General features: G+C 42.2%; 1 protein-coding gene across 2 annotated transcripts in view; it reads right to left on the bottom strand.

The window, feature by feature from the left end:
• The window catches only part of ARHGAP42 (Rho GTPase activating protein 42), a 328,893-nt gene that overhangs the window by 126,471 nt on the left and 176,851 nt on the right, over window positions 1–25,571 (bottom strand). For both annotated transcript variants that reach the window (XM_075546492.1, XM_075546491.1), the window contains exon 4: window positions 11,304–11,375. In XM_075546492.1, coding sequence (XP_075402607.1) covers window positions 11,304–11,375 — 72 coding nt within the window. The remainder of the gene's footprint in view (window positions 1–11,303; window positions 11,376–25,571) is intronic.

The following is a 25,571-nucleotide window of genomic DNA, read 5'->3' as shown; positions in this document are numbered from 1 at the left end:
TTTGCTCCTATCCACTATCAATACTCATGGGAGCAGGAGACAAGAAATCAAACTGATATACTGCACTAAGCAAATCTGCTGCCAAGTAATGTGAAAGTGCTAAAGAGCAAGGATATCACTCTGAAGACTAAGGTATGCGTGACAAAGTCATGGCACTGTCAATCACCTCATGTGTACATGAAAGCCAGGCAATGGCTTATGGTGTTGGCACAGAATATTAAGAGTAACGTAGACTGCCAGAAAAGCAAACAGACCTATCTTGAGGAGGTACAACCAGAATGCTCCTTGGAAACTGGGATGATAGCAAGACTTCATCTCACATACATTGGACATGCTACGTCCAAACATGAAGAGACGAGTCTCTGGAAATGGACATCTTGTTTGGTAAAGTCAGTGACAAAGAGGAAGGCCCTCTATGGGGTGGACTGATACAGTAGTTACAGCAATGGCCTGAACATACCATTGCTGGCGCAGAACTGGACAGTGTTTAGCTCTGTTGTCCACAAGATCATTGCGAGTGAGAACTGACTCAATAGCACCTGACGACAGCAGGTGAAAGAAGGACTCCTTATTAAAATGTACTTATTCATGGAAATTCACATGTTGGCATAATTCACTTATGTGAAGCAACCCTAAGAAGAGAGTATATGGTACAAATTTTTAAAATATTTTATGAAATTGAGTTTGGAAAATCCCTCAACATCCCTCCATCCCCTTTTTCCCAGATCACTCTCATCATGAAGTCTGATTCGTGTGTGTGTGTGCTTTTTCAACAGCCAACTCTTGCATTATATGATTGAATAGAGAACATTTTCATTCACACGTCGCCGTCATTCTACCAGGAATCTTGGCTGATATCAGAGGGTATGTACTATTAACCCACATATTCTTGAGGCTTCATCCTTCCTATTCTCAAAGAGTTTGAAACTGACTCCTGATTTATTCAAACTTACTTTGAATTTTGGAATGTATATGTGAAATAGAATGTGTACATTTTTTTGGTTTTATTTTCTACAAATGTCAATATAAAGTCTATAGTAAGGTAAATCTATAGACAGTAACTAGATTAAGACTTCCTTAGGGCTATAGCTCAACAGCCACTTATCTCAAGTCATGAAATCAAATAAAATAACCTAACCTACATGAAGACAGAGCCAGACAATATTATAGATGGAAACTACTGGTGATGGACAGGAAGCATATATAGCAATATTATTGGTGATGGCTAGGAGGCATATATAGCAAAGATTACTAATGATAAGATCTGTTGATGTTTTGGTGTTTAATGTGTAGGAAAAAATGTGTTCAAGTTCACATTCTGGTAAGCGCATGTGCCAGTGTTTGATCTCAGGTCCCTCTAATTCGGAAGGGCTTACTGACAAACACTACAAGACATAGCTGCCCTCTCCAAACGAACTAGCTTTCCTCGTTAGAGAAAAATTATGAACGGATATTTCAGGAGCACCAGCCAAGCACTACTATTACTAAAGAATCACCTCTATCTCTAGCTATCATCTCTATCTCTATCTCTAGTTCAAAACCGACCTCTACACCTTATTAATTACATTATCTCAGCCAACATGCCTAATTTCTCTTTGCTCTATAAAGTAAGCTTAGTAATTGGCTTCTCTACTATGATGGCTAGGAGAACTAAATGAATGTATATGTAAATTAGGTGGAGAAAGTACTTGGTTAACTATTGTTAGAAAGGTTAATTTATTATTTAAAATGACCAAATAATAACAAATCATTAATACTATAGCTGTATATACGTAAGGATCCCTGGTGGCCCTGGGGTAAGCATTGGGCTGCCAGCCCTGAGGTTGGTGGTTCAACCTCACCAGCTGTTCCACTGGAGCTGGGGCTGCCCACTCCTGAACAGCATCACAGCCTGGGAAGCCCCAAGAAGCAGCTCCACTCTCCACTCTATCCGAAAGAGTGGCTGTGAGTCAGCACTGAGTTGATGGCAATCTGCTTTGGGTCTGGTAGACACATAAGTAAACGGAGTCCCTGAGTTGTGCAAATAGTTAAGTGCAATAAGTAGTAACACTCGTTAGGCACTCACTACGCCTAAGCACTCACCAAAAGGTTAGTCATTCAAAGCCACTCAGAGGCACCTCATAATCAAGTCTGATGATCTGCTTCCATAGGCTTGAAATCCCTAAGGAATACAGTTCTATTCTGACACAAAGGGTCATGACTCAGATTCAATTCAACAATCGGCAGGATGGTTTATATACATACGTAGGATTGACAGAAATTAAAATCAGAAAATTGTAAGTCATTTCAAAATAACTTTCAAATTGCGTATTATTGTTGCTGGGTGGCATTTCGTCAATACTGGCCCATAGCAGCCCTATGCACAACAGAATAAAACCCAGGTTCTCTAGACATGGCTTGTAATTTGCCTAGAGAGTTTGGGTCCAAATATAGCTCTTGATGGAGCCCCATCTGTAAGAAAGGCACAGGCGAAAAACCATTTCTGACTCTTGCGAGTAGAATCTGTTGATAATATTAAGAACAGTTAGAGGACTTACTAAATCCATACTCTAGCTCAGTAAATCATGTCTTCCCAGTTGCTTTCATCATGTCCCCAAAGTTGAATAATTCAGTTGAGAGGCCGAGAGTACGTAACTTAGAATAAGTAAAGCATCAGTCCTCCTTGAGTCTCTAAGCCAGCTGTGCATTCAAGACAACAAATTTGACTGCAGGCATCTGAAAATCTAAGAATCTTCAAAGATGAAGAAAGTCTAAGCCTGCAGCAGGAATTAATTGTGACAATTCTCCATAGAATTTTAGAGGCTACATACTAAAATAATTACATGTGTAAGACATGTTTAAAAATAATAAATAAATGTTTAAAGGCAGGACAAAACCTTTCCATGGACAGCACCAAGGGACAGAACTATCAGCTTCCATTTACAGTCTTCAACATGAAGACAATTTAATGAAAATCAAATTCATTTTGAAAATATCTAATACTGCATTGTTCCCCCCATATTACAGCCATAGAATGTTCATATGATGTTTATTAAAGTCTTTTTAAAACCACTATCTTTAAAAATACTTCCCCTAGAAATGAAAACGTATCTTTTAGCTTTCAAAGAGAGAATTTCTCAGGTCTCTTTTATCTTGAATGAAACAAGGCCATGTTAGTGTTTCCTGGGGACTAGGGACTCCGGACAGGATGAGGCATTTCAAGGACCAAGGAACCAGGTAAACCAGGCTTGCTTCAAGGAGAGAGCTTGGCATGTATTTGAAACATTTTCATAATGAACATTGTTGTCGTTGTTAGGTGTCATTGAACTAGTTCTGAACATATATTTCACACAAAATTTATGAATTGCTAAATTGACTAAACAATGCTAAATTTACTAATTTATGATTTATTCACTAAATGCATAAAAATGAAATATTCCACCCACTGAAAATCTTTTCTGCAGAGTATCGCGGAGGAGCCAGAGCAAGACTGATGATCCAAGGAGCGGGCTTCAGTCCTTGCTTGGTCAAGCAAACCAGAAGGCTGGCTGGTCGGGAACCAAAGGCGTGGTGGCTGAAAGCCACAAGTTGCTCCACAGAGAAAGGGTTCCTATGAATCGGAACTGATCTGACGGCAGTGGGCAGGGTGTGGGCTTTGTCATCACGGAGCTAGCTTCCCCAGACTGTGTTTTTTACATGTGAAAAATGAGCCCTTGGCCTCCTAAAAAAACCCAAACCAAACTCACGGCCAAGGAGTCCATTCCGACTCCTGGTGATCCCACAGGGCAGGGGAGAATGGCCCCTGTGGGCTTCCGAGACTGTAACTCTTCACAGGAGTAGAAAACCTCTTCTTTCTTCTGTGGAGCAGCTGGTGGTTTTGAACTGTAGCCCTTGTGGCTAGCAGCCCAATGAGTAACCACTACGCCATCAGGGCTCCTTTTAAAACGTGTAATAGTTTGGTATGGTATAGAGTGGTACAAATAGGTAAGCACTCAACTGCTAACTAAAAAATTAGTGGTTTGAAACCATCAAGAGATATCTTAGAAGACAGGTGATCTGTTTCTGAAAGGTCTTGTCCCTAAAATCCCCGTGGAACAGCTTCCCTCCGCATACCTTGTGCCGGCTTGAGGAAGAGCGGATGGGATGGGAACCCGCTGCCGTATTTTTCTTTGTTTGGGGCACAACGATCCTCTCCCTCGTGCATTTCCTACAGACCGCCTTTGTCTGAGTAGGCATACAAAACTCTATTTCAATGACTCCGATCAGACCATAAGGTTTTGTAGAAAAAATAAAGTGAATCTAGTGGAAATGACGTATAATGAGATGAGGTTGCTAATATAATTACTAAAGTAGCGGCGAACTTCTACTAAGCGTGTGAACCGAAGGGCATTATTCATCGTGTCCTGTAATGTTGCTCCTCTAGATACATTCAAATGCTGAGGTTTCCGGTTGCCTTTCACTGTGCTAAATTGCTGCTTTCCAGCCATTCACTAAAATGTAAACCTGTGCCATGTCAGGAGGTGAACTAAGGAAAGCAAACATTCGGTCTAACCATCTGGCACAAAGAGCGTGTTCGGCCTACTGAACAATCCCATTCTGTGCATACCATCACCCAAAGATCCTTTAAATAAACAGACTCTTGACAACTGATTATATATAATTCTTCTAATCTCCAGCGATTCAAAAGCAGGCCCTGTCCCTCTCTGTCCTTCAGTTCAAGGACCCCACCACTAATCTTTTCTAACACCCCGATGTTCCTTTCCCACAGTTGTAACTGACGGGAGCCCTTCTTTTCCACAGTGAAGTATGAGGTATCTCGAAGCGCCATCGAAAGCACTACAAAGGAAATGTCTGTGGTCCATGGACAGCATCCACTTCAGTTAAGTAGTATCATCTGCTTGTGAGAGAGCGCTGCCTCGACTCAGCACTTTCCACTCTGCCTGCGCAGACCGAGCTGTGGCGGCCGCTGACTACAGTGGAAGGTTTTCCACTTAATGGCTGGCTAATCAGCCTGAAAATGCTTATGGAAAATTCCCTCCATAACGACCGAGAAGCACAACAGCAGTGTCACCTGTAGAATTAGTTTTGAAAATTAAGTTTGAAAATATCTGAGTTCCCCTGGGAGCCAAATATTGGAAAAGTAATTTCCTGCGGCTATTTTATTTTTCCCAAGACGATGCTCCCACAATACCAAAAGAAAAACCACTCACACGCGTATGTACGTGTGTGTATTTATATATCTCTCTCAAAAGAAAATGACTCTTTGTAATCCATGGCTCTGTTTACTAAACAAGGATGACTTTGTAGCTGAGATACAATGTAGAACTAAGAGCATAAGGGTGAATCAGCAACACTACAGAAAGATGAAAAGCAGAAACGCTAGTCCTGAAGATTCCACTGGCTTCGTTATACCACAAATTTAACGTCCTTTATTTAAATAAAGAAATACCAACAGCAACAAAGTGGAAGGGCACAGCCTTCGAAGCTCTCCAGGTTCCCTACCTTCAAACCTAAACGTTTGCCTGAGCGGATATAGACGAGGAAAAGCAAAATGGAAACTAACTTAAAATTCTTTTCTGACACACAACACTAATTTCAAACAAACAAACAAATACATCAACCAAACAGTTGCTGTGAAGCCAGTTCCAACTCCGAGTCAGACTGCTCCGTAACGGCGGCTTCCAGGCTGTGATCTTTACGGAAGCACACTGCCCTGCTGGTAACACAGCTTGCCTCCAAGTCTACAGTGTCCACTTCCTAATTCTGTACTCGAATGCAAATGACCTCCTAGTTTTCCCAATTCATAAAGCAGATGAGACACCAGCAGCAACCTTCAGTGATCTGTGTGGAGGAAGGCAGGTCCCAGAGGGACCCGCTGGGACACCCTTGTCGCGTAGCTCCAGAGAGAGCTCACCTGCAGTTTTTGGAAGATGGTCTCTGGTACAGGACACCACGCACTCGGGATGTTCTGTGTCCGGCCGCATTTCTTTCTCACCTTCTTTCGCTGTCTTGTCATTGTCTCCTCCGGGCTGGCTGTTGGGAGTCATCAGGTGCCATGTCTTCTACTCGCTCTTTCTTCACCGGGAAAATTTTTCTTCCTTCCGTGACTTTCATTAACACCAAGCTACCTGACTACCCAGCGCCTTGGAGCCAATTCCCTCCTGCTGCTAAGGAGGCTGCAGGCCAGGGAAGAAGCGCCCTCGGGGAACCCGGATGCCGTGGATTTGTACAGGTCCACCAGTCACCTTTCCCCAGGGGGCTGCCCGTGGGCTCATGGTCCCTGGTCTCTGGGTTTGCACCATGCACCCTCAGGGAGTCTGGAGGACACCCTCCCCCCCACCCACAAAGCCAAATGAACTCCACCAAGTCCATTCTGACTCATGAGGGCCAAAAGCCCAATTCCGATCTGAGTAAACCTGTCAACTCACCATGTCCACTTGGATTCTCAGATCAGAGGAACCCAAAGCCAATACGTCGCAAACGGAGCTCACCGTTTTGCCATGCAAATGTAAGCGCAGCCTGTCTCATTAGGGGCCTTGGCACATCAAGCGTTGCCTGGAAGCCTACCCTGTCACAGTGGTGGTTGTGGCTAGGTGCCATGAGTCGGCTCCAGTAGAATGAAACACAATTCAGTCTTACACCCGCCTCACAATCGTCATGATGTTTGAGTCCCTGTCACAGCCAGTGTGTCAATCCAGCTTGTCGGGGCTTCCTCTTTTTGCTGCCCTTGTTCATTACCAAGCATGATGTCCTTTTCCAAGGACTCATCTCTGTTGATCACATGTCCAAAATACCATTCTCAGTAAGCAACCTAATTTTTAGCCTTTCAGCTTTATCCTTTAATCAATTCCATACTTCCTCTTGTATCCACAGCCACTGTCACCTTCTAACTATAAAACAATGTGTCGCGTCAAGTCAGTTCTGCCTCAGGGTGAACCCACTATGTCAGAGTACAACTCTGACACAAGATTGTCATGGTTGATTTTTTTTGTTGCAATTATAATACCAAGCCTTTCTTCCAAGGTGCCTATGGGTGGATGCCAACCTACAACCTTTTCTTAGCAGACAAACATCAATTGAAACCCATCGCTTCCATCATGTCCATTACAAGTCGTAGTGACCCTATAGGGCAGGGTCAAACTGCTCCTGTGGGTGGCTGAGACTAACTCTTTACAGGAGTAGAAAGTCTCGTCTTTCTCCTGAGGGGTAAGTGGTGGTCAGCTGATCTCGTCAAACAGCATCCTTGTGGTTGGCAGGCCCATGTGTAACCACTACCCCCCAGAGCTCCTAGGAAACCACTATCCACTTGTGCCTCCACCGCGCCCACAGGCAGTTTGGCCTCCTCCAATCCATGACTGACATGGCAGTCAGAGTAATCTTTCAAAATACACATCCAAAACACTCCCTACTTACAACTTTCCCATGGCTTATCAATGCCAATATGATAAGCTATAAAACAATATGAATCTTTTATAAAGCTGTGCTTCGGGTGCCTGCGCCCCTGGCATTCAAGATTCCAAATATACCTAATGTTTTCCATTGAAATACCCATAAAAACACTTCGCCCTTTTTTGGCCCTTCTCCATAACCAGTATCTTCACTCTTCTTGAATACTGGCGATATTCTTCCCTTCCCACCCTTGTATCCACATTCCCGGCTAGTTCTTTTTCACCATTAGATCCCTGCTTAAGCAATACTTCCTCCAGAAAGCATTTCCTGGTTCTGCAGACAAGGTCAGGTCCATCAGTTACAAACAATCAAAGCATCCAGCACATTCACATCATAATCCTCTGTGCATTTGTAATTACTTCAGTGTCTGTTTTCCACAACAGATAATAAGGGACACAGCTCAGGGATCATATCTCTCTTGTTTACAGTTTCATCCCTTAATCTTATCAAACAGCAGAATAGTCTCATGTGACTAATCAAAGCATGATAATGATAAGCATTTGCCTAATGAATACCAAATGGTTCTGATATAATCTCTAACCTGTGCTGCTTTTCTTCAGGAAGTATTACATTAGAGCTCAAAGTCAAAAGCGCTAGGTTTGTGGAAGGCTGCAGTCAACCACAGGAGCGCTAAGTCCAAGTTGAGTCTTGCAATTAGGTGCAGGAGCTCTCTGAGTTCCTTGTTGTTTCCCCATTGTTTGCTAACCAGTAACCCAGCAGTGTAACCATGCTTAACACAAGCCCAGAGAAGGTAATTTGCTTTCAGAAAGAGTGTGACGAAAAGCAGATTCACCAGTATGCAAAACATGCTCACACAGAGAACTGGAGAAATCGCCTGGGCATTTACATGGACATAGACACTCAGAGGCATGAGATCCAATTTGATTTGGGGTTGGTGGCTGATAGTGTCTGGTAGCCACTATGTAACTATGACTCAGGGTTGCAGGATCATGAAAAATACATGCCTGACCACATGTAACCAGGCAATCCACACCCCAAAACCGCTCCTGTCGTTTTTAGGTGCTGTTGTGAGGTGCCATTGAGTTGGCTACCATTCCTAGCGACCCTGTGTACAAAAGAAGGACACACATTCTCGCAATGGTTCTACTGTTTGAGCTCATCGATGCCGCCACTGTATCAATGCATCTTGTCAAATGTCTTCGTCGTGTTCGATGCCCTGCTACTTTACCAAGCAAGATGTCGTTCCCTAGGAACTAGTCTCTCCTGATAACACATCCAAATACATGAGGTGAAGTCTCACCACCCGTGCCTCTGAGGCGCATTCTGGCTGTACTTCTTCCCAGACAAATTTGTTTATTCTTTTGGCAGTCCGTGGTACTTTTGAGATGGTCATCAGCATGGTAATTCAAAGGCATCAGTTCTTTGGTCTTCCTTATTCAATGTCCAACTTACACATGCAGATGAGTTGATTGGAAATACTAAGGCCAGGCCTGGCTTGGTCCTCAAACTAACATTTTTGCTCTTCCACATTTCAAAGAAGTTTTGTGCAACGGATTTACCTATTTTTGTGTACTTATCCCAGTATGATCCTTTCCTGGCTTCTGCAATCTTATCTGTGATAGTCACATATTGTCCTGCTACCAACCATGATCTTTCCTTTGTTCTGTCTGCTATATAATAGAAACTCATAAAATAAAAAAGCTGAGCGTCAATGGACTCCATTAGCCTCTGAGTTCATGCCGGTGGTTCTCCTCACCCAGATGATTACATTTGCTTTGTCTTGTTTAAAGATTGTATGAGAGCTTAACTTCTGAGCACCTCATTTGCAGGAGGTTAGAGATGACAGTGAAAACCCAAAATCCACTTGCAGACTCTTCACTGAATTCCTTCTGATCATTAACCACGGACATACAAATCTTGCCCACTGGCAGAGTGCACTGGAAAGTGGATTACCTACACTGCCTCTCCAGCCAGCCCAGGGAAAGGCATTCTCTCAGGGGCTTGCCTGGGTGTGTCCATGATGGGTAGTTCTAGGGGCCAAATAGTCACGAGTCATGTCCTAATATTCCGACGCTGACTGCCTTGGCTGGAACATTCTGGACCCATCTTATAAGATCTTCTCGCTAACTGTGGAGAAGGACAATGCGTTCGGAAATGTAGAGGGGCAGAGGAAAGAGGGAGGAGGTGGACTGACTGACACTGCTTCTGCAACAATGGACTTAAGCATAGGAGCCTTTTGAGGCCAGGACACAAATCAGCAGGGTGCTGTTTTGTTGTGCATATGGTCACCGTGGATAAACAACATCCAGCAGACTGCACGTGTCCCAACCCTGGCCCTGCGTCCCCTTCTGCAACTCACACAGATGCATCGATCTGCCACTCGTCATTCCTTGGTGACAGTTTCCTTTGTTCCGAGGCTTATTTTACTAGTGTGCTGACTGTGAGTCCCCAGATGTGATTATGAACTGGTACTAATGGGTTAACCTCATCCAGATGTTGTATGTGATCGTTGTCTCTTTTCTGACTTAAAAGATCTTCTCCCTAAATTATGCTTGAGATTGGGGTCTCTTTTGTTCCCCGAAACAGGATTAATTTTAAAAACTTCCCAAAGAATATGTTTGAATTTGTTATTGTTGTAGTTGTTTTTCCCTCCTTAGCACAGTATAAGGAGTAACAAATGGTTTGAAAGGGGAAAAAAGATCAACTCTAGAAAGAAAATGGCTATAAGAAGGAGCCTTTACAAGGAAGACTTTTCCTTCTGGTTCAGGGACATCAACTATGCCATGGAGAGCTGGCAAGGCCTTGTCAAATGGAGGGTAAGAAATGTCCCCGCAGAGGGAAAGTTTGGGGAAAGACATCAATACCCATCCAATGATGTCATGTAGAGACTGGTGAATAGACAGCAAGGCCTGGTGGAGATATTCTGAAAGACAGCAAATGAAGACAGGGTGGAGAGCTTTCACCATCAGCATCAAGGGCCCAAGTAGAAAGAACATATTTTGGAAATGATGACTACATACAGAAAATGTGCTTAATACAATTGAATGGTTACAAGATTTGTAAGAGCCTCCCCCCACCAATAAAATAAGTAATTAAAAAAAAACAACAACCAACCAATCAACAAAAGAACAGTGAAGGTTTCATGTCGGGAAGAGAGACGTCATCAGAGAGAGCGAAATAACGCGTTAAGTAGATGAGGATGAAGGCGTGGGGAGCAACTTGGAGGCTATGTCTCATCTCAGCAGACGGTAAAGGGGAGCGAAGGGAAAAGGATGGGAGAGTCAATGGGCAGCCCTGTTTCAATGAGTAGAGGAAAGTCGTCAACGAAATGGAAAAACCAAAAGAGGAATGAAAGACGGCGAATCCTCCTTGCAATCTATGAATCGTGTGTGCGTACTTGATGCGGGGTCAGGAGGGAGCATGCTAGTAGATTCTTAGGCTTAGGGAACATTTTTATCAAAACATGAATTAAACACTAACGCAAACTAAGACTTTATGACACTCATCTAAGCTTTTTCCACAAATATTTTTATTAATAACAAAAATATATGAATATACATTTTCACTACAGTCCAAATCCAATTTTTGTTTTATATAAGAATTAGGAACAAAGCTCAGCCTTTTTTCTCTCTATAATTCCCTGCTCTTTCCAACAATTAATTTGCTACAATTGTTGGTTTGAAGGAACTGATTTATAATATACTAACTCTGAATCTGTTCAGCAGAAATGTCTTCTTTTTTTTTTACTGTTTAAAGAATTCCAGTTTTTGTAATAGGGTTTGTGCTAAAAGTTAAAAAATGACATATAGAATCTTTTAAAAGGTCATTTTAATTTCAAATATGTTAACATCTGAATATAAGTCATTTCTAAGTCTCAAAACAATGTGAGAAGAATAATAAAACATAATACTTACTTTTGCCGCACCTATCTGCTCTTTCCGAAATTTCTCAAGTGGTGCAATTAATACATCATTAGCATTTTGAATCTGAAAATTAAAATGAGCATACATTAAAACATGTTTAATTTCATGTGAACAATATTGAAAAGGGCTGGCGTTACATTCAAATCATTTCACATACATAGTGTTGCTTCTACTGTTAGCTTCCATAAATAAGAAATTAAGAGACTTTATAGTTTACTTTTCTATTTTATAATTAAGCTGTTCTGACATATTTCACTTGATCCAACTAATAATTGTGAAATAATGTGAATAATATGAAAACATGCGCATGTGAGAAAACCTTTAATTAAAACACTTAAATGACTCATTCCAAGATTTAACTAATAGTACTACATTGGATATTAAATTTACAAATACATTTATTTATACTGGTTTAATATAGTCGGCTCAAGCACCATTTTAAAATTGAATCATATAAAAGGTCTCCCATTTCACCACTATACAGAATTTTATAGCTGCAAAATAAAATAGGCTCATTTTTCCCTTAGTTAATTAGATTCCTCACACTTGGGATTTGCCCAAATGTTCTCATGTTTCCAACCCAACTAAAAAGCTGTCTAATTTCATTTTATGTGCTATATTTTCCAAATCAAGATTTACTTAAAATTCAAAATACATAATTTTTTAATATTGATCTGCAAGCATGTAATGTCAGGAGTAGATTTGTGGGACAGATATTAAAAGTAAGGAGACAGGGATTTCTAAGAACAGCATTCAGCTGGATAAAGTCTTGAAATAGCTGTAGAAAGTAATGAAATAAAAAGTGGTCCAGTTAACAAAATGTATAATTTTCCCACCACTGTTATAACTGAACATAATCTATTACATACTTAGCAAATGCTAAGATGAGGAGAAAAACACATTTTTGAAATACACCACTCTATTTTGAAGTAGGGTGAAGGGTACATAGTGATTCTTTGCACTATTTTTGCAACTTTCATCGAAGTTTGAAATAAAATCAAAATTTCAAAATGTTTACTTTCACTTATTTTCACTAGACTGGTCTGGTGTTGTTTATGAGGCTCCATAATCTAAGTGCACAGTGATGGTTTAAACAAAAACAAAGTTGAAGCTAGAGTGCTCGATGCCTTCTCAGCCTGTCATTCACCAATTTGACAGAAAATGAGGTGACAGGTCTTGTAAAGAGGGTTTGAAAGCTGTGCTGAGAAAACATAGAGTAGATCAACACTCAAAATAGTTTCAAAGACCGTGGAGACCAACTGTGGGTATCTCTGACGTCCATCAGCTAATCCCCATGTATGAACTCGGAAGGACATGCCTACAGATACTCTGTGCAGAAGTCTTACTGGAGAGGGATGGCAACTAGGATCTTCCCTTCTAAAGCCCCTTTGAGACCCCAAATATATATATATATATATATATATATATATATATAGTCAGTTTAATATATAAACCCATCCAGATTTAACACAGTAATAAATAGCTGACTCAGCTTTTGAAATTAAATTTGAATCTGGGAGAAAGATAGTGTCATGAAAGTTTAGTGTCATCTTGAGACAGTAACTATAGAGGCTAACAGTACCAAATGCTGGTTTTATGCTGAAATCTGTGATGAAGTTCTCCACATGCATGATTGAAGGCATTTAAAGGTAGCAAACTTAAATAGGAAGATTATTTCTAAAGTGGAGAGGCACCCAGCAACGAGACTGAACAAAATGGCATGTGGTCTAGTGATGGAGTGAATCCTTCGGAGTCGAGTACCTGGGTTTCAACAGTGTCTGCTCCTGGTGAGCTGAGCTGTTATTGAATGATTCTGTTAGTTTCATCAGCCACCTAACAAGCTGGCTAAGAACTAAGAGATAACAAATGTAAAATGCTTAGCTCTGTGCCTTACCCAACTAGTACGTGTTTGAAAATGACAGCTTGTAGTGTTTCCAGGCATAGACGATGAGTCTCCTGTATTTACTTCACTGAGCTATTTGGATATCTGAATACATTTTATTGCTGTTTGGGGTTGAAATGTATCTCTGTGTACATTTGAGAGGGTATTTTCCCACAGAAGTCCAGAGAGATGGATGGCCTGTGTCCTCCCACATCTAATCACTAGGGATTTATAGTTCCTGTCATGGGCCAAAAACAGTGCTGTGAGCTCCGGGGGAGGGAACAACTTCAGACCTGGGCTAAACCTGGCAGAAACTTCAGATGGCTTGGGAACAGGAACATGAAAGTGTTCATTCAATAAGCATGTCATGCGTACAACGCATTGCTACAACTTTGCAGGCATTTCAGAGGTGGAGTTGATAAGGCTGAGACTAATGACAAGATAAACGATACAGAACTCCCAGTAAATAGGTTCGTTTCCACGTGCGGTCGGGTAAGCATCTTGGACTGCCACCTGTACGGGCATTGTGGAAACAGCCACCAGCCGCTCTGCGAGGGAGAGAGGACGCGATCTGCCCATAAGGACAGACAGACGTGGAACACGATGCAGGGCGCCGTGCATGAGAATGGGCTAGATGGCAGCGGGTGTGGTTTTTCAGTTTCAGAGAATCAAGGCGCTCTGGTGACATCGTGAAAGGCCAGCACTTGGAACCCACCAAGCCGCGCTGAGCAGGCAGACAGCCTGCTGCTGTCAGAAGCTATACCGTCCTGCAAGCCTGAGGGGCTGAGTTCCACTCTGTCCTCTAGAATTAGTATGAGTCAAATCCACTTGAGATCAACAGGTTTGCTCTCCATGCAAAAAGGCAGTATCTTAGTACAGTCTGTGCGATTTGGATACAAGGAACGAGAACAAGCAAAGATGCCCAAGTACAGAACACACTGCTGGCTTCTACGTAATATACATAGTTTTGTTTTTAAAAAGTCTTAAAATGTCAGTAACAACCCAATTCACTAGAAACCATTAAAAATTAGGTGGGCTGCTCAATGTCAAGGGGAAAGGGGGGAGTCGGCAGCATAGAGAATGGGTTGAGCATGAAGAGACTCAGCAGCATGGCTCTGTTCAACTCCAGCATGGTGCGCCTGCAGTGTGGACAGATGAGGAGCAGGGAATTCCAGAGAGCTCTCTGGGAGAGATGAGAGGCCGCAGGGACAGATTAGTAAGCAAGGGGGGAAGGGAACAGGGTGAGGCTCAGGGGTCTGACTGGCAGAGGTGGGCCGAGAGGGGCACCACAATCAGAGGGCGGAGTGAATGCTGCGGGCGGTGCATCTGGCCTGGCTGAGCCGGAAGAAAGGCCCTCAATCTCACTTCGCACCTCTGTCCTTTGAGGCCCGGGAACGTTTCAAAGCTGGATTTTGACCAAAACTTCATCCACATAAATGAATTCTTTTTATTTTGGAAGGAAAAGGAGAAGAGGGTTCATTTCACATGACAAGACGCTGGCAGCCACGGTCACATACAATGGTTTGAAGCTCTGAAAAATCTTCTGAGGCAGCTCTATAAATATGTGCCGGGGGAGGGAAAGTGGGTGCCTAAGGACATAACAACCAAATGAATAATTAACCACCCTGCAGAGGCCAACTATTATTTCCTGCCTTCTCGGGTGTTTATTTTTCTTTTGTGTTTGAATGTGGTGGCTCCTTCCTATGTCTTCCATTCTCTCTTTGTTATGACTCACAATATCTTGCTGTAAAACTAAAGAGATAAAATAAACAATGAATTAAGTGGCAGAAGGATAGTATTAAATGGAAACAAGGAGGAAAGGGAGCGAAGCACAGGTGGCAGAGGCTGACAGTGGGTATGCCTTGTTGAGTACTTAGTATCTGCCAAATACTATGCGAAAATCTTCACAATAAAGAGACAAAAGTCAACTTCTTATCAGCAAAGGGGTTAAAACTATAAATATCATCTGGAATGTATTAAAATACAAGTACTAAGGTTAGGCAGACCCAGCTGTTCAAATCCCGGCACTAAAATTAAGACGCAGTGGCTCATCCCTATAGCTTTTAAGGTATTTTTTAATACAAGTTAAAGGAGACACACATACTCAAAAAAGCAATAATATCATGGGTTTGGCGTACGGCAAATTCGAGGTTCTCAATCTTCAGAGAACTAATTAAATGTCTCCGGTGTGTTCCAGCAGAGTCTAAGAGTCTTAAAATTCCCCCACATGATGAAAACCATAGTTACTCAGCAAGAAATAGACATCCAGATTTATTTACCACAACAGTATCCACGCAGGGTTAACATCATTAGATCTCCATAGATCTAGTCCAAATCTTTTTTTTTTAATTTACAAAAACCATTGTGACTCACGTGCGGTTTTGGATTTGTGAGAGGTCCTTGGCTGCTTGCGATTCACAATAAGTGAATGTACAGTGAGAGACGCTAACCAAGGCCAGCACGCAGAGGGCACCGGGTGAACGTATAACCTGACGTGACTGCTTCCCACCCGCTTCTCGGTATCTCCCCCGGGGAAGGTGCTACGCTACTTTGACTTCTATGCACAGGCCAACATATGGTCGGAATCCTTCAATTCTTCAGTAATCACAAGTACATAGAGCAAGTGTTACAATGTTGGTAACATTAAAAGGATTGTTGTTGCTACTGCCTAATAAAAGGAAAGGACATAGTAAGCGGCGGGAAGCCTTACAGTAGAAATGTGAACTAGGGCTACACTCTGGTGACAGGCGTAGCAAAAGGAGCAAGACGGTAAAGTGGGGGCGGCAGAGGAGCGGGAGGGAAGCCAGGGTAGGGTAGGGTAGAGTAGGGTAGGGTAGGGTAGGGTAGGGAGGAGTAGGAGGGAAGAAGAGAGGCTGGAAGGGAGGGAAGCCAGGGTAGGGTAGGGTAGAGTAGGGCAGGGTAGGGTAGGGTAGAGTAGGGTAGGGTAGGGTAGAGTAGGGCAGGGTAGGGTAGGGTAGAGTAGGGTAGGGTAGGGTAGGGTAGAGTAGGGCAGGGTAGGGTAGGGTAGAGTAGGGTAGGGTAGGGTAGGGTAGGGAGAAGTAGGAGGGAAGAAGAGAGGCTGGAAGGGAGGGAAGTCAGGGTAGGGTAGGGTAGGGTAGAGTAGGGCAGGGTAGGGTAGGGTAGAGTAGGGTAGGGTAGGGAGGAGTAGGAGGGAAGAAGAGAGGCTGGAAGGGAGGGAAGCCAGGGCAGGGTAGAGTAGGGCAGGGTAGGGTAGGGTAGGGAGGTAGGGTAGGGTAGAGTAGGGCAGGGTAGGGTAGGGTAGGGTAGGGAGGAGTAGGAGGGAAGAAGAGAGGCTGGAAGGAAGGGAAGGAGAGAGGAAGGAAGAAAGAAGGAAGGGCGAGAAGTACAGTTTTGGTTCATGTAGCCTCTTTCTCCCCAGATTTATAAAATTTTGATGACATTTCTTCCAGGAAGTAATACTAGAGGATGCAAAGTCAAATCACAGAGTTCAAGAGATTCAAGATGCTGTAATATTTAGGGAATATGTGACTTTATATAACCATATTAAGATTGTTTAGGGAAAATACAGGAGCATTTTAAATATCATCCCTAGATATTGATCATATAATTTCTTGAACATGTCTTATTTCTTCAACTGGTACTATTAATGTGCTATTTTAAAAGTCATATAACTTTATAATTTCTTGAATTTAAACAACTTATTTTTATAAATATAGGTCCATGTTTAAAATTCATAAACAATGACCTATGATTTCACCTATTTTCTGTAGCAGAGAGAAAAAATGTGATGTTGGATAACGCATGCTTTCTATAAGGCTATATATATTAGCAGGCGGACACACTTTCACAGTAGGCATATTACATAAATCTAGGCCATTACATTTCCCACTGCTTTTCCTTTGCTATTTCAAGTGGTTCCAATAAACAACCACAAGGGAGTGCTCATAAATCACTCAAAAGTAGGGGATGGAAATGTTTTTATGTGGCTAGAAAAATGAGACTCCAAATATATTTGACTTTCTTTTTCTTCCAATGAGCATAGGGTGTAATTTTCTATAGAACATGGATTTTCAAGAGCTACCCAATAGGAATTTCCAATGTTTGCTCTTCGGGAAGATTTTTCCCACAGCTCTTTTGGATCATACCATAGAGGGGTCTCCTGTGGACTAAGAGAAATCTGAAAGGACAGTTGTACTCTAATTTCCCTCTCCAGGTGGCAATCCAATTGTTGCTGCCAGACAGGGTTCACCGCTACTAAGTGATTATTACTGTTCTTGTTGATACTGTTGACGCTCTACCAAGCATACTGCCTTCTTCCAGGGACTGGTCTCTCCTGAGAACAGGTCCAAAGTACGTGAGGAAAAGTCCCACTATCCCAGCTTCTAAGAAATATTCTGGTTGTATTTTTTTCCATGACGGATTTGTTTACTCTTCTAACAGTCAGTGATTTATAGTGTTCTGTTATCTGACCATTTTAGTTGATAACACCAGGAGATGAGAGGAATTACAGTTCGATAGCTCAGATTCCCCTACAACAACTAAAGAACTAGGCGAGAAACAAAACAATCAAAACTATATATTTTTAATAAAACAGCTGCAAGAGACCACATCAATAACCAAGATCATGCTCAAGGCAAAAAATAACTTCTGTTGTGATGTCAATATAGCCACCTGTGGAAAAATCACAAAGGCAAGCAGAAAAGGGTGGGTCAAATGGAACCAACGTGGGAGACATATCTCAATCTCCTGGAGAGGAGCAACGGGCTCAAGCTCAGAAGAGCAGTGAGACTGGCGCATGCCCAGCAGCGAGTCCTGTGTGCATGCCGCTGCCAGGGTCAGAGCTGACGTGACAGTATCCAATCACAGCGAGAAGAGATGGCGGCGTCCGCACTGGTATTTCCAACTGGGAAAATTAGAATGGAGGTCCAATTTGGGATTATAGGCAAACATTTTTGTGGTCTTGTTCTAATCCCTGTTCCATTTCTCCCTCTCCAACAGTTTCGATGAAGAAGCTCTGATCTGGGGTGGATGCCAGTGAATGATTCTGACTCTTAGCTAGCTATCCTATGCCCAACAGAACACCACACTGCCCAGCCCTGCACAGCGAGACAACGGTTCCATTGCTTGTTCCGATGTAATATTCATTTTCAGTAACACACAGGGGAAAGGAAGTCAAGTTTTAGGAAAATGTTGCTATATGAATCCTTTGTCTTATGTTCAAAGAAAATGAAAAAGAGGACACACTCCAAAATACTTTGCTTGGTTTTACTTCCTTCTTGGCTACTACACTGATCTCTATGCAATCTTGGTCAGATTATTCAAATTAGCCCCAAGTCTCAGTTTTGTTGGGTTGTTTTTGTGTGTACAATAAAACGATAATACAACTTTTACCCCATTACCTATTTTTAATGATTACATTTTACAATTATGCTAATACTGATGAAAATTTAAGTGCAGAGTATGAACGGCTTCCCTATTAAATCCTTCTTATGACTAAGCCTATTGTAATGCACTAAATGTCATCTTTACAACAATCTGGCAAGTTGTTCGGTGTTGTTAGGTGCCTTCAAGTCACTTCTGATGCCCAGAGACCCGTGACAAACACGATCTCATCCTATGCCACCTTCACATGTGTCCACAGTGGAGGCGCTTCCTGTAGCCATTCTGTCCATCCATCTTGTACGAAACATGACAAGCATAATAGTTTTTCTTGGACGAGTCCCTTCCAATAGCTTGTGAAAAGTATGTGAGAAAAAATCTAGCTACCCATGCGTCTACCGAAGAGTTTCTGCTGTCTGTCTTCCAAGACAGATCTGTTCACTCTTCAGGCAGTCTATGGAATATGTCGATCATTGTGACCAAGATCACACTCCAAAACAACGTTCCTGCTTCCATCTTCATTATTCACTGTCCAGCTTTTGAACATACAAAGTGATTAAAAAGGACTGTGGCACACCTTATTTTTCAAAGTAACATCTTTGTTCTCTAATATTGTAAGAGATCTTATGCAGAGCAAAACAAAGCAATAGTATACAACAAAACAACTTGTTTTTGTGCACGTTATTATCTCCACAAGACTGTCCAAATAAGATAGGCTGGATGAACTATCTGGAGGAAACACAACAGGACTGACAGTTGCGGGGGGCGGGGGGACATGGGATGGGGGAGGTGGGGGGTAAGGAAGTGGTGTTAACAAACCCAGGGACAAGGAAACAACAAGGGATCCAAATTGGTGGTGAGGTGGGTGTGGCAGGTCTGGTAGGAATGATCAAGGGTAAGGTAACGAAGAGGTAAAGCTGAAACCCAGGTGGGGACGGAGCATGATAGTGGGACAGGAGGAGAGTCAAGGGAAATAGAGGAAAGAGCTAGGAGGCAAACAGCATTTATAGAGGTCTAGACAAAGACATGTACATATGCAAATATATATGATGATGGGGAAATCTACGTGCCTATATTTATAGGTTTAGTATTAAGGTGGCTGAAGGACCTTGGGCCTCTACTCAAGCACTCCCTCAATGCATGAATTCTTTCTTGTATTACATTGGCATTCTATGATGCTCAACCTCCCGACACAACCGCTGAAGACAAAGCGGGTGAAAAAGCTAATGTGATGAAGAAAGCTGATGGTGCTCAGCTATCAAAAGCTATAGCATCTGGGGTCTTAAAGACTTGAAGATAAATAAGTGGCCATCTAGCTCATAAGCAACAAAGCCCACATGGAAGAACACACCAGCCTGTGTGATCACATGGTTCCGAAGGGATAAGTTATCAGGCATCAAAGAGCAAAAACTGATATAATTGAGTGCACACCTCCATGATACGATTTCTGAGGACAAACGGGTGCATAAGCAAATGTGGCCAAGAAAGTGGATGGTGCCCGGCTATCAAAAGAGATAGTGTCTGGGGTCTTAAAGGCTTGAAGGTAAACAAGTGGCCATCTAGCTCAGAAGCAACAAAGCCCACATGGAAGAAGCGCACCAGCCTGTGCGATTATGAGGTGTCGAAGGGATCAGGTGTCTAAGTCATCATCAGAAAGAAAAAATACTTACCATGGAACATGAAGGGGAAAGTGCAGCGTGGAGACCCACTGGAGATCCCCTTGCAGAGGGGTCTACGGAAGGAGATGAGTCAGTCAGGGTGCGATGTAGCATCAATGAAGAATTCAGCTTTCCTCCAGTCCCTAAATGCTTCCTCCCTCCCAACTATCATGGTCCGAATTATACCTTGCAAGTCTGGATAGACCAGAGGATGTATATTGGTGCAGATAGGAGCTGGAGGCACAGGGAATCCAAGGCGGATGATACCTTCAGGACCAGGGGTGTGAGGGGCGATACTGGGAGGGTAGAAGGTGAGTGGGTTGGAAAGAGGAAACCAATTACAAGGATCTACATGTGACCTCCTCCCTGGGTGACGGACAACAGAAAAGGGGGTGAAGGGAGACGTCGGACAGGGCAAGATATGACAAAATAATAATGTATAAATTATCAAGGGCTCATGAGGGAGGGGGAAGCGGGGAGGGAGTGGAAAAAAAAGAGGACCTGATGCCAAGGGTTTAAGTGGAGAGCAAATGCTTTGAAAATGATGAGGGCAAATAATGTACAGATGTGCTTTACACAATTGATGTATGTATGGATTGTGATAAGAGTTGTATGAAGCCCTAATAAAAGGCTTTAAAAAAAAAGAGATCTTGTGCAATAGATGAGCCTAATTCAGCACGTTCTCTGATTTCTTACACATTGCTTCCATGAGCACTGATTGTAGACCCAGATGAAACAAATCCTTGACAACCGAAGTATTTGCTCGGTTTATTATAACATTGTTTATTGATCCAGCAGTGAGGAGTTTTGTCCTTGTTTTCTGTATGTTCAGGTGTAATTCAGTTAAGGCTGACTTCTTTGATCTCCATCATTACGTGCTTCAAGTTGTCTTCACTAGCTCTTCCCTCTGCATATCACAGGTTGTCAATGAGCCGTCTTCTAATCCTAGTGCTAAATGCTTCGTCATGTACCAGTGGTCCTACTTCTTGGATGGTGTGCCTCACATACAGTGAATGACTATAGTGAGAGGATACAACCCTGGCTTACACCTCTCCCCATGTAAACCTGACGCTGTCCTCTTGTTCTGGTTGAACAACTGCCTCTTGGTCATCTGTTGGAGATTTGGCTTAATAGAGTATAAGCTCACCAACATGGACTAGATGTCAAGATTTCTGAACTGAATAAAAGTGGTCACCTAGTAAGAATGGCAATTTTCTAGGGCTGGGACTACCCCCCAAATATAACTGAATGTAAGAAATGAGATAGAGGAATGGAAAAGTCATTGAAGGACTTGACCATTTTCACAGAAAGCAGCAGAGAATTGGAGATGGAGGAATAAACTGAAAAAAAAATCATACAATTCACTGAGATCTAATATCATAACTTTAGGCTATACCAAATGAAATTCCCTGAATTCCAAGTTATTTGAACCAGAAAGGCTAAGTTATTTATTTTACCATTCCTGTTGCTATTTCAGGCCATTTTTGTTTTATTCTTTTCTACACAGAAATGTCAAATGGGAGGTGGGACGAACAATATTTCTAAATCACTTAAGCACTGCAGAGAATATCTTTTAAATACCGTAACGCATTGCCTCTTCACAAATGTGCATATGGGCATGTGGAATACTTCTGTAAGACTTCATTATTTTAACAATATGTATGTTTTTAAGAAATCCGAAAAAATAAGGTCAAACAGCTTTTCAGCTATAAATAACAAAAATAAGGGAAAGATCCAATTAGAATTGACATCTTAAAAGCTTCTTAAAATAATGACTTCAAATATCCTGTACTAACATTATGTTTAGCAAATACTTTGCCTTCGATTTTCGACCCAAACCATGTTTTCAAGAAAGTGCTTTAATAAAATATTGAATTTACTCAAAGCTTACATAAAGAAGATCTTGAAGTTACACCCTTCGAAATTGGTTTTAAAAGAAATATTTTTAAAAAATATTTCAAGCCTATTGTCTACCCTCATCAAATTAAACAATCACTCTTGCATCAAAGTGAAAATCTTCAACTGACAGTTTCCAAGTGCCCCAAGGGTACTGGAGAAGGTGTCTCACCCAGTCCTCTTCCTTTGGACATTTCCAGGAAGCCCACGATTTGCTGACCACGATGGTGTCATTGGCTAATTACAAGGATGCACTTGTGTTTCTTAATCCCATGAGAGATGGTAAAAACAAGTCCCTTGCCACTATTGGTGATGGTTAATCTTTATTTTTTTTAAATCATTTTATTGTGGACTCCTACAACTCTTATCACAATGTATACATCCATCCATTGTGTCAAGCACATTTGTACATTTGTTGCCATCGTCATTCTCAAAACATTTCCTTTCTATAGGAGCCCTTGGTATCAGTTCCTCATTTGAACCCTCCCGCCACCCCCTTGTAAATCCTTGGTCATTTATAAATTATTATTTTGTCATGTCTTACCCTGTCCAACATCTCCCTTCACCCACTTTCCAGTTGTCCGTCCTCCAGGGAGGGGGTTATACGTTGATCCTTGTAATCGATACCCCCTTTCTATCCCTCCTTCCCTCCACCCTCCAAGTATCCCCACTCTCACTATTACTGGTCCTGAGGGGTTCATCTGTCCTGGTTTCCCTGTGTTTCCAGTTCCTATCTGTACCAGTGTAAATCCTCTGGTCTAGCCGGATTTGTTAGGTAGAATTGGGATCATGATAGTTTGAGGGTGGGGGGGAGGATTAAAGAACTAGAGGAAAGTTGTATGTTTCATTGGTGCTACACTGCACCCTGACTGGTTCCTCTCCTCCCCGTGACCCTCCTATAAAGGGTTATCCAGTTACCTACAGAGGGGCTTTGGGTCCCCACTCTGCACTCCCCCTCATTCACAAATATATGATTTTTGTTCTTTGATGTCTGACACCTGATACCTTTGACACCTCATAGTCACACAGGCTGGTGTGCTTGTTCCATGTGGGCTTTGTTGCTTCTCAGCTAGATGACCACTTGTTTATCTTCAAACCTTTAAGACCCCAGATGCTATATCTTTTGATAGCTGGGCACCATCAGCTTTCTTTACCACATTTGCGTATGTACCCACTTTGTCTTCAGCGATTGTGTTGGGAAGGAGAGCATCATAGAATGCCAGTTTAATAACAAAGTGTTCTTGCATTGAGGGAGTACTTGAGTGGAGGCCCAATGTCCATCTGCTAGATGGTTAATCTTATATGTTAACTTGGCTGGTCCAGTTCTCAGTGGCTTGGCCACATATTAATTGTTGTTATGAAGTAGTTGAAGAGGTTTAGGTCAGCTGGCAGGGGCAGGGCAAATTACCTTCTATAATGTAGCTTAAATAATGTAATAGAATTACCTCACATCAAATGTAATGACAGAACATAGCCTTCTAGGATACTATGTAATGTAATGTAACCAAACAAACAGTTGTGGTCTGTAGACTTATACAGTGCTGCTACTCCAGGGGGTGGTTTAAACCAACAGACATTCACTCCCTCCGAATCGAGGAGGCCAACAGTCTACACTGAGGAGGCCAGTCCTAGGGCAACCCTTTCTCTCTGTGTCAGCGCTGAGGGAAGGTGCTTGCAGGTGCTTGTCTCCTCTCTTTTCACATCTTTGGGCCCTGCATTCCTGGAGATCCCCACGTGTCTTGGTGTTAAAATCACTGCAACTACATCACCAGCTCTACTTTCCACTAACCATTGGAACATAAGTCAGACAAGATCTTTGCCACTACCTAAGCAGCACACCTCTTTGCCTACTTAAGAAAGAAAATAAAATCATTCTTCTCTTTTAAATTCTGAACTTGTGAATTTGAGCAAACTTCTACTAGCCTTTGCAAGTTTTTAAGAGAAAATGCATTCAATCATTTCCCAGAGTCACAGTTATTTCACAGCAATTATACTTTAGTAGTTTAACATTAACATATTTAATTATAATTGACCAATGCTGAGGTTATAGCAGATTACTAACATCTTATGAAAGACTTAAGATAGCCAACGTATGTGAAATTTCTTAAAATAATCATTGCAGGTTTGTGAAGCTGGGGAAGGGTGAGATAAAGGGGGGTATAAAGGACAGGTAAGGGGGAGAAACATAGAAACACATATTAAGAATAGAAATGCATATTAAACAAAGCAGAGACAAACTTAACTAGTATAGGGTATGGAGGGCCGAAGATTGTGCAGGCAGGTTGGGGCTGGTGGTGTGCTATGCTGCTGGAGACGCTCACAGTGGCTCATGAGGACTTGCGGGTCTCTCTTCTCTACCTGTGTCCAGTGACCTTGTGTGACTAGCTTGAAACGATCCAACACAAAAGCATTTCCAATATAGAAATCAGCATATACTAACATGCAAGACTTCCCCACACATATCCCCGAGAGCTTGTGCTGAACTGTTCCCCAGCACATGAATGCTTGGAACAAAATGTACATTTGGAAGACAGCGATATAAAACTACAAATAAAGGTAAAGAGGTGCCAGTACTTCTTTATCTTTCTTTGCCCTCTCTTACATAAATGTACTTTAAATTTAAAGAAAATCAATGCACTTTCACACAAAGCAGGTGATTTCTGGGCTTCCAGTGTGATGTGTTCACTAAGCGTTAGCACTGAGGACAGGTGGGTTTAAGTGCACTGGCCTGCGATGTGAGGGGCAGCAGCTGTCTATGGTGCTGGGCTGAGAAGGACACTGTGGGGACGGATGCAAGGCATGGCCATCTAACACTGCTGGCCGCAGACATCTCTGAGCAAAGAGCAAGGACCCTGGGCAGTGCAAACCACTCGCACTCGGCTAGTCATCAAAACATTCACGGTTCAGACCCACCCAGGGGCACCAAGGCAGAACATGTAACATGTCACAGACGCGAACACTGCTCCTTACGATATTACTGGAAAAGGCAAATTACCTAAAGGAAATGAAATCTTTTTGAAAAGCCAAAGGAAACGAAACAACAACAAAAGAAAACCAGAACACTCCCATCACACACATGCTGATGTTCCTTACAGCATCTACATCAGAGGCAGTTTGAGGCTAAGTTGCAAAGCACTGATAAAATTTTATGTTTAGCTAAACATCTAGTCATAAAAGCAATAAATAATCTTTCATTTAGAATTCTTATAGCCACGCATGGTTCTTTACTCCTAAACTCTTCTGTTGTTTGTTTGTTTGTTTGTTTTGCTTCTTCTGTATGAATGCACACTGCTATACTTCGAGTCAAAACTTTGCTAAGAGTGCACTGTTATACCAATAACCAACTGCCATCATGGGCTGAAACAGAGAGAGCAGTAAAGCCTTAGAAGAGGAAAAGAAAGCTACCCACATTCAATAGCTCTCCTATTCTTTTTTTCCTTGTGGGTGATGTCACTGTGTAGA

The sequence above is a fragment of the Tenrec ecaudatus genome, chromosome 4 (assembly GCF_050624435.1).
Source record: "Tenrec ecaudatus isolate mTenEca1 chromosome 4, mTenEca1.hap1, whole genome shotgun sequence".
Taxonomy (NCBI): Eukaryota; Metazoa; Chordata; class Mammalia; order Afrosoricida; family Tenrecidae; genus Tenrec; species Tenrec ecaudatus.
Note: the sequence above shows the minus strand (reverse complement) of the source record. Positions and strands in the feature narration are given on the sequence as shown.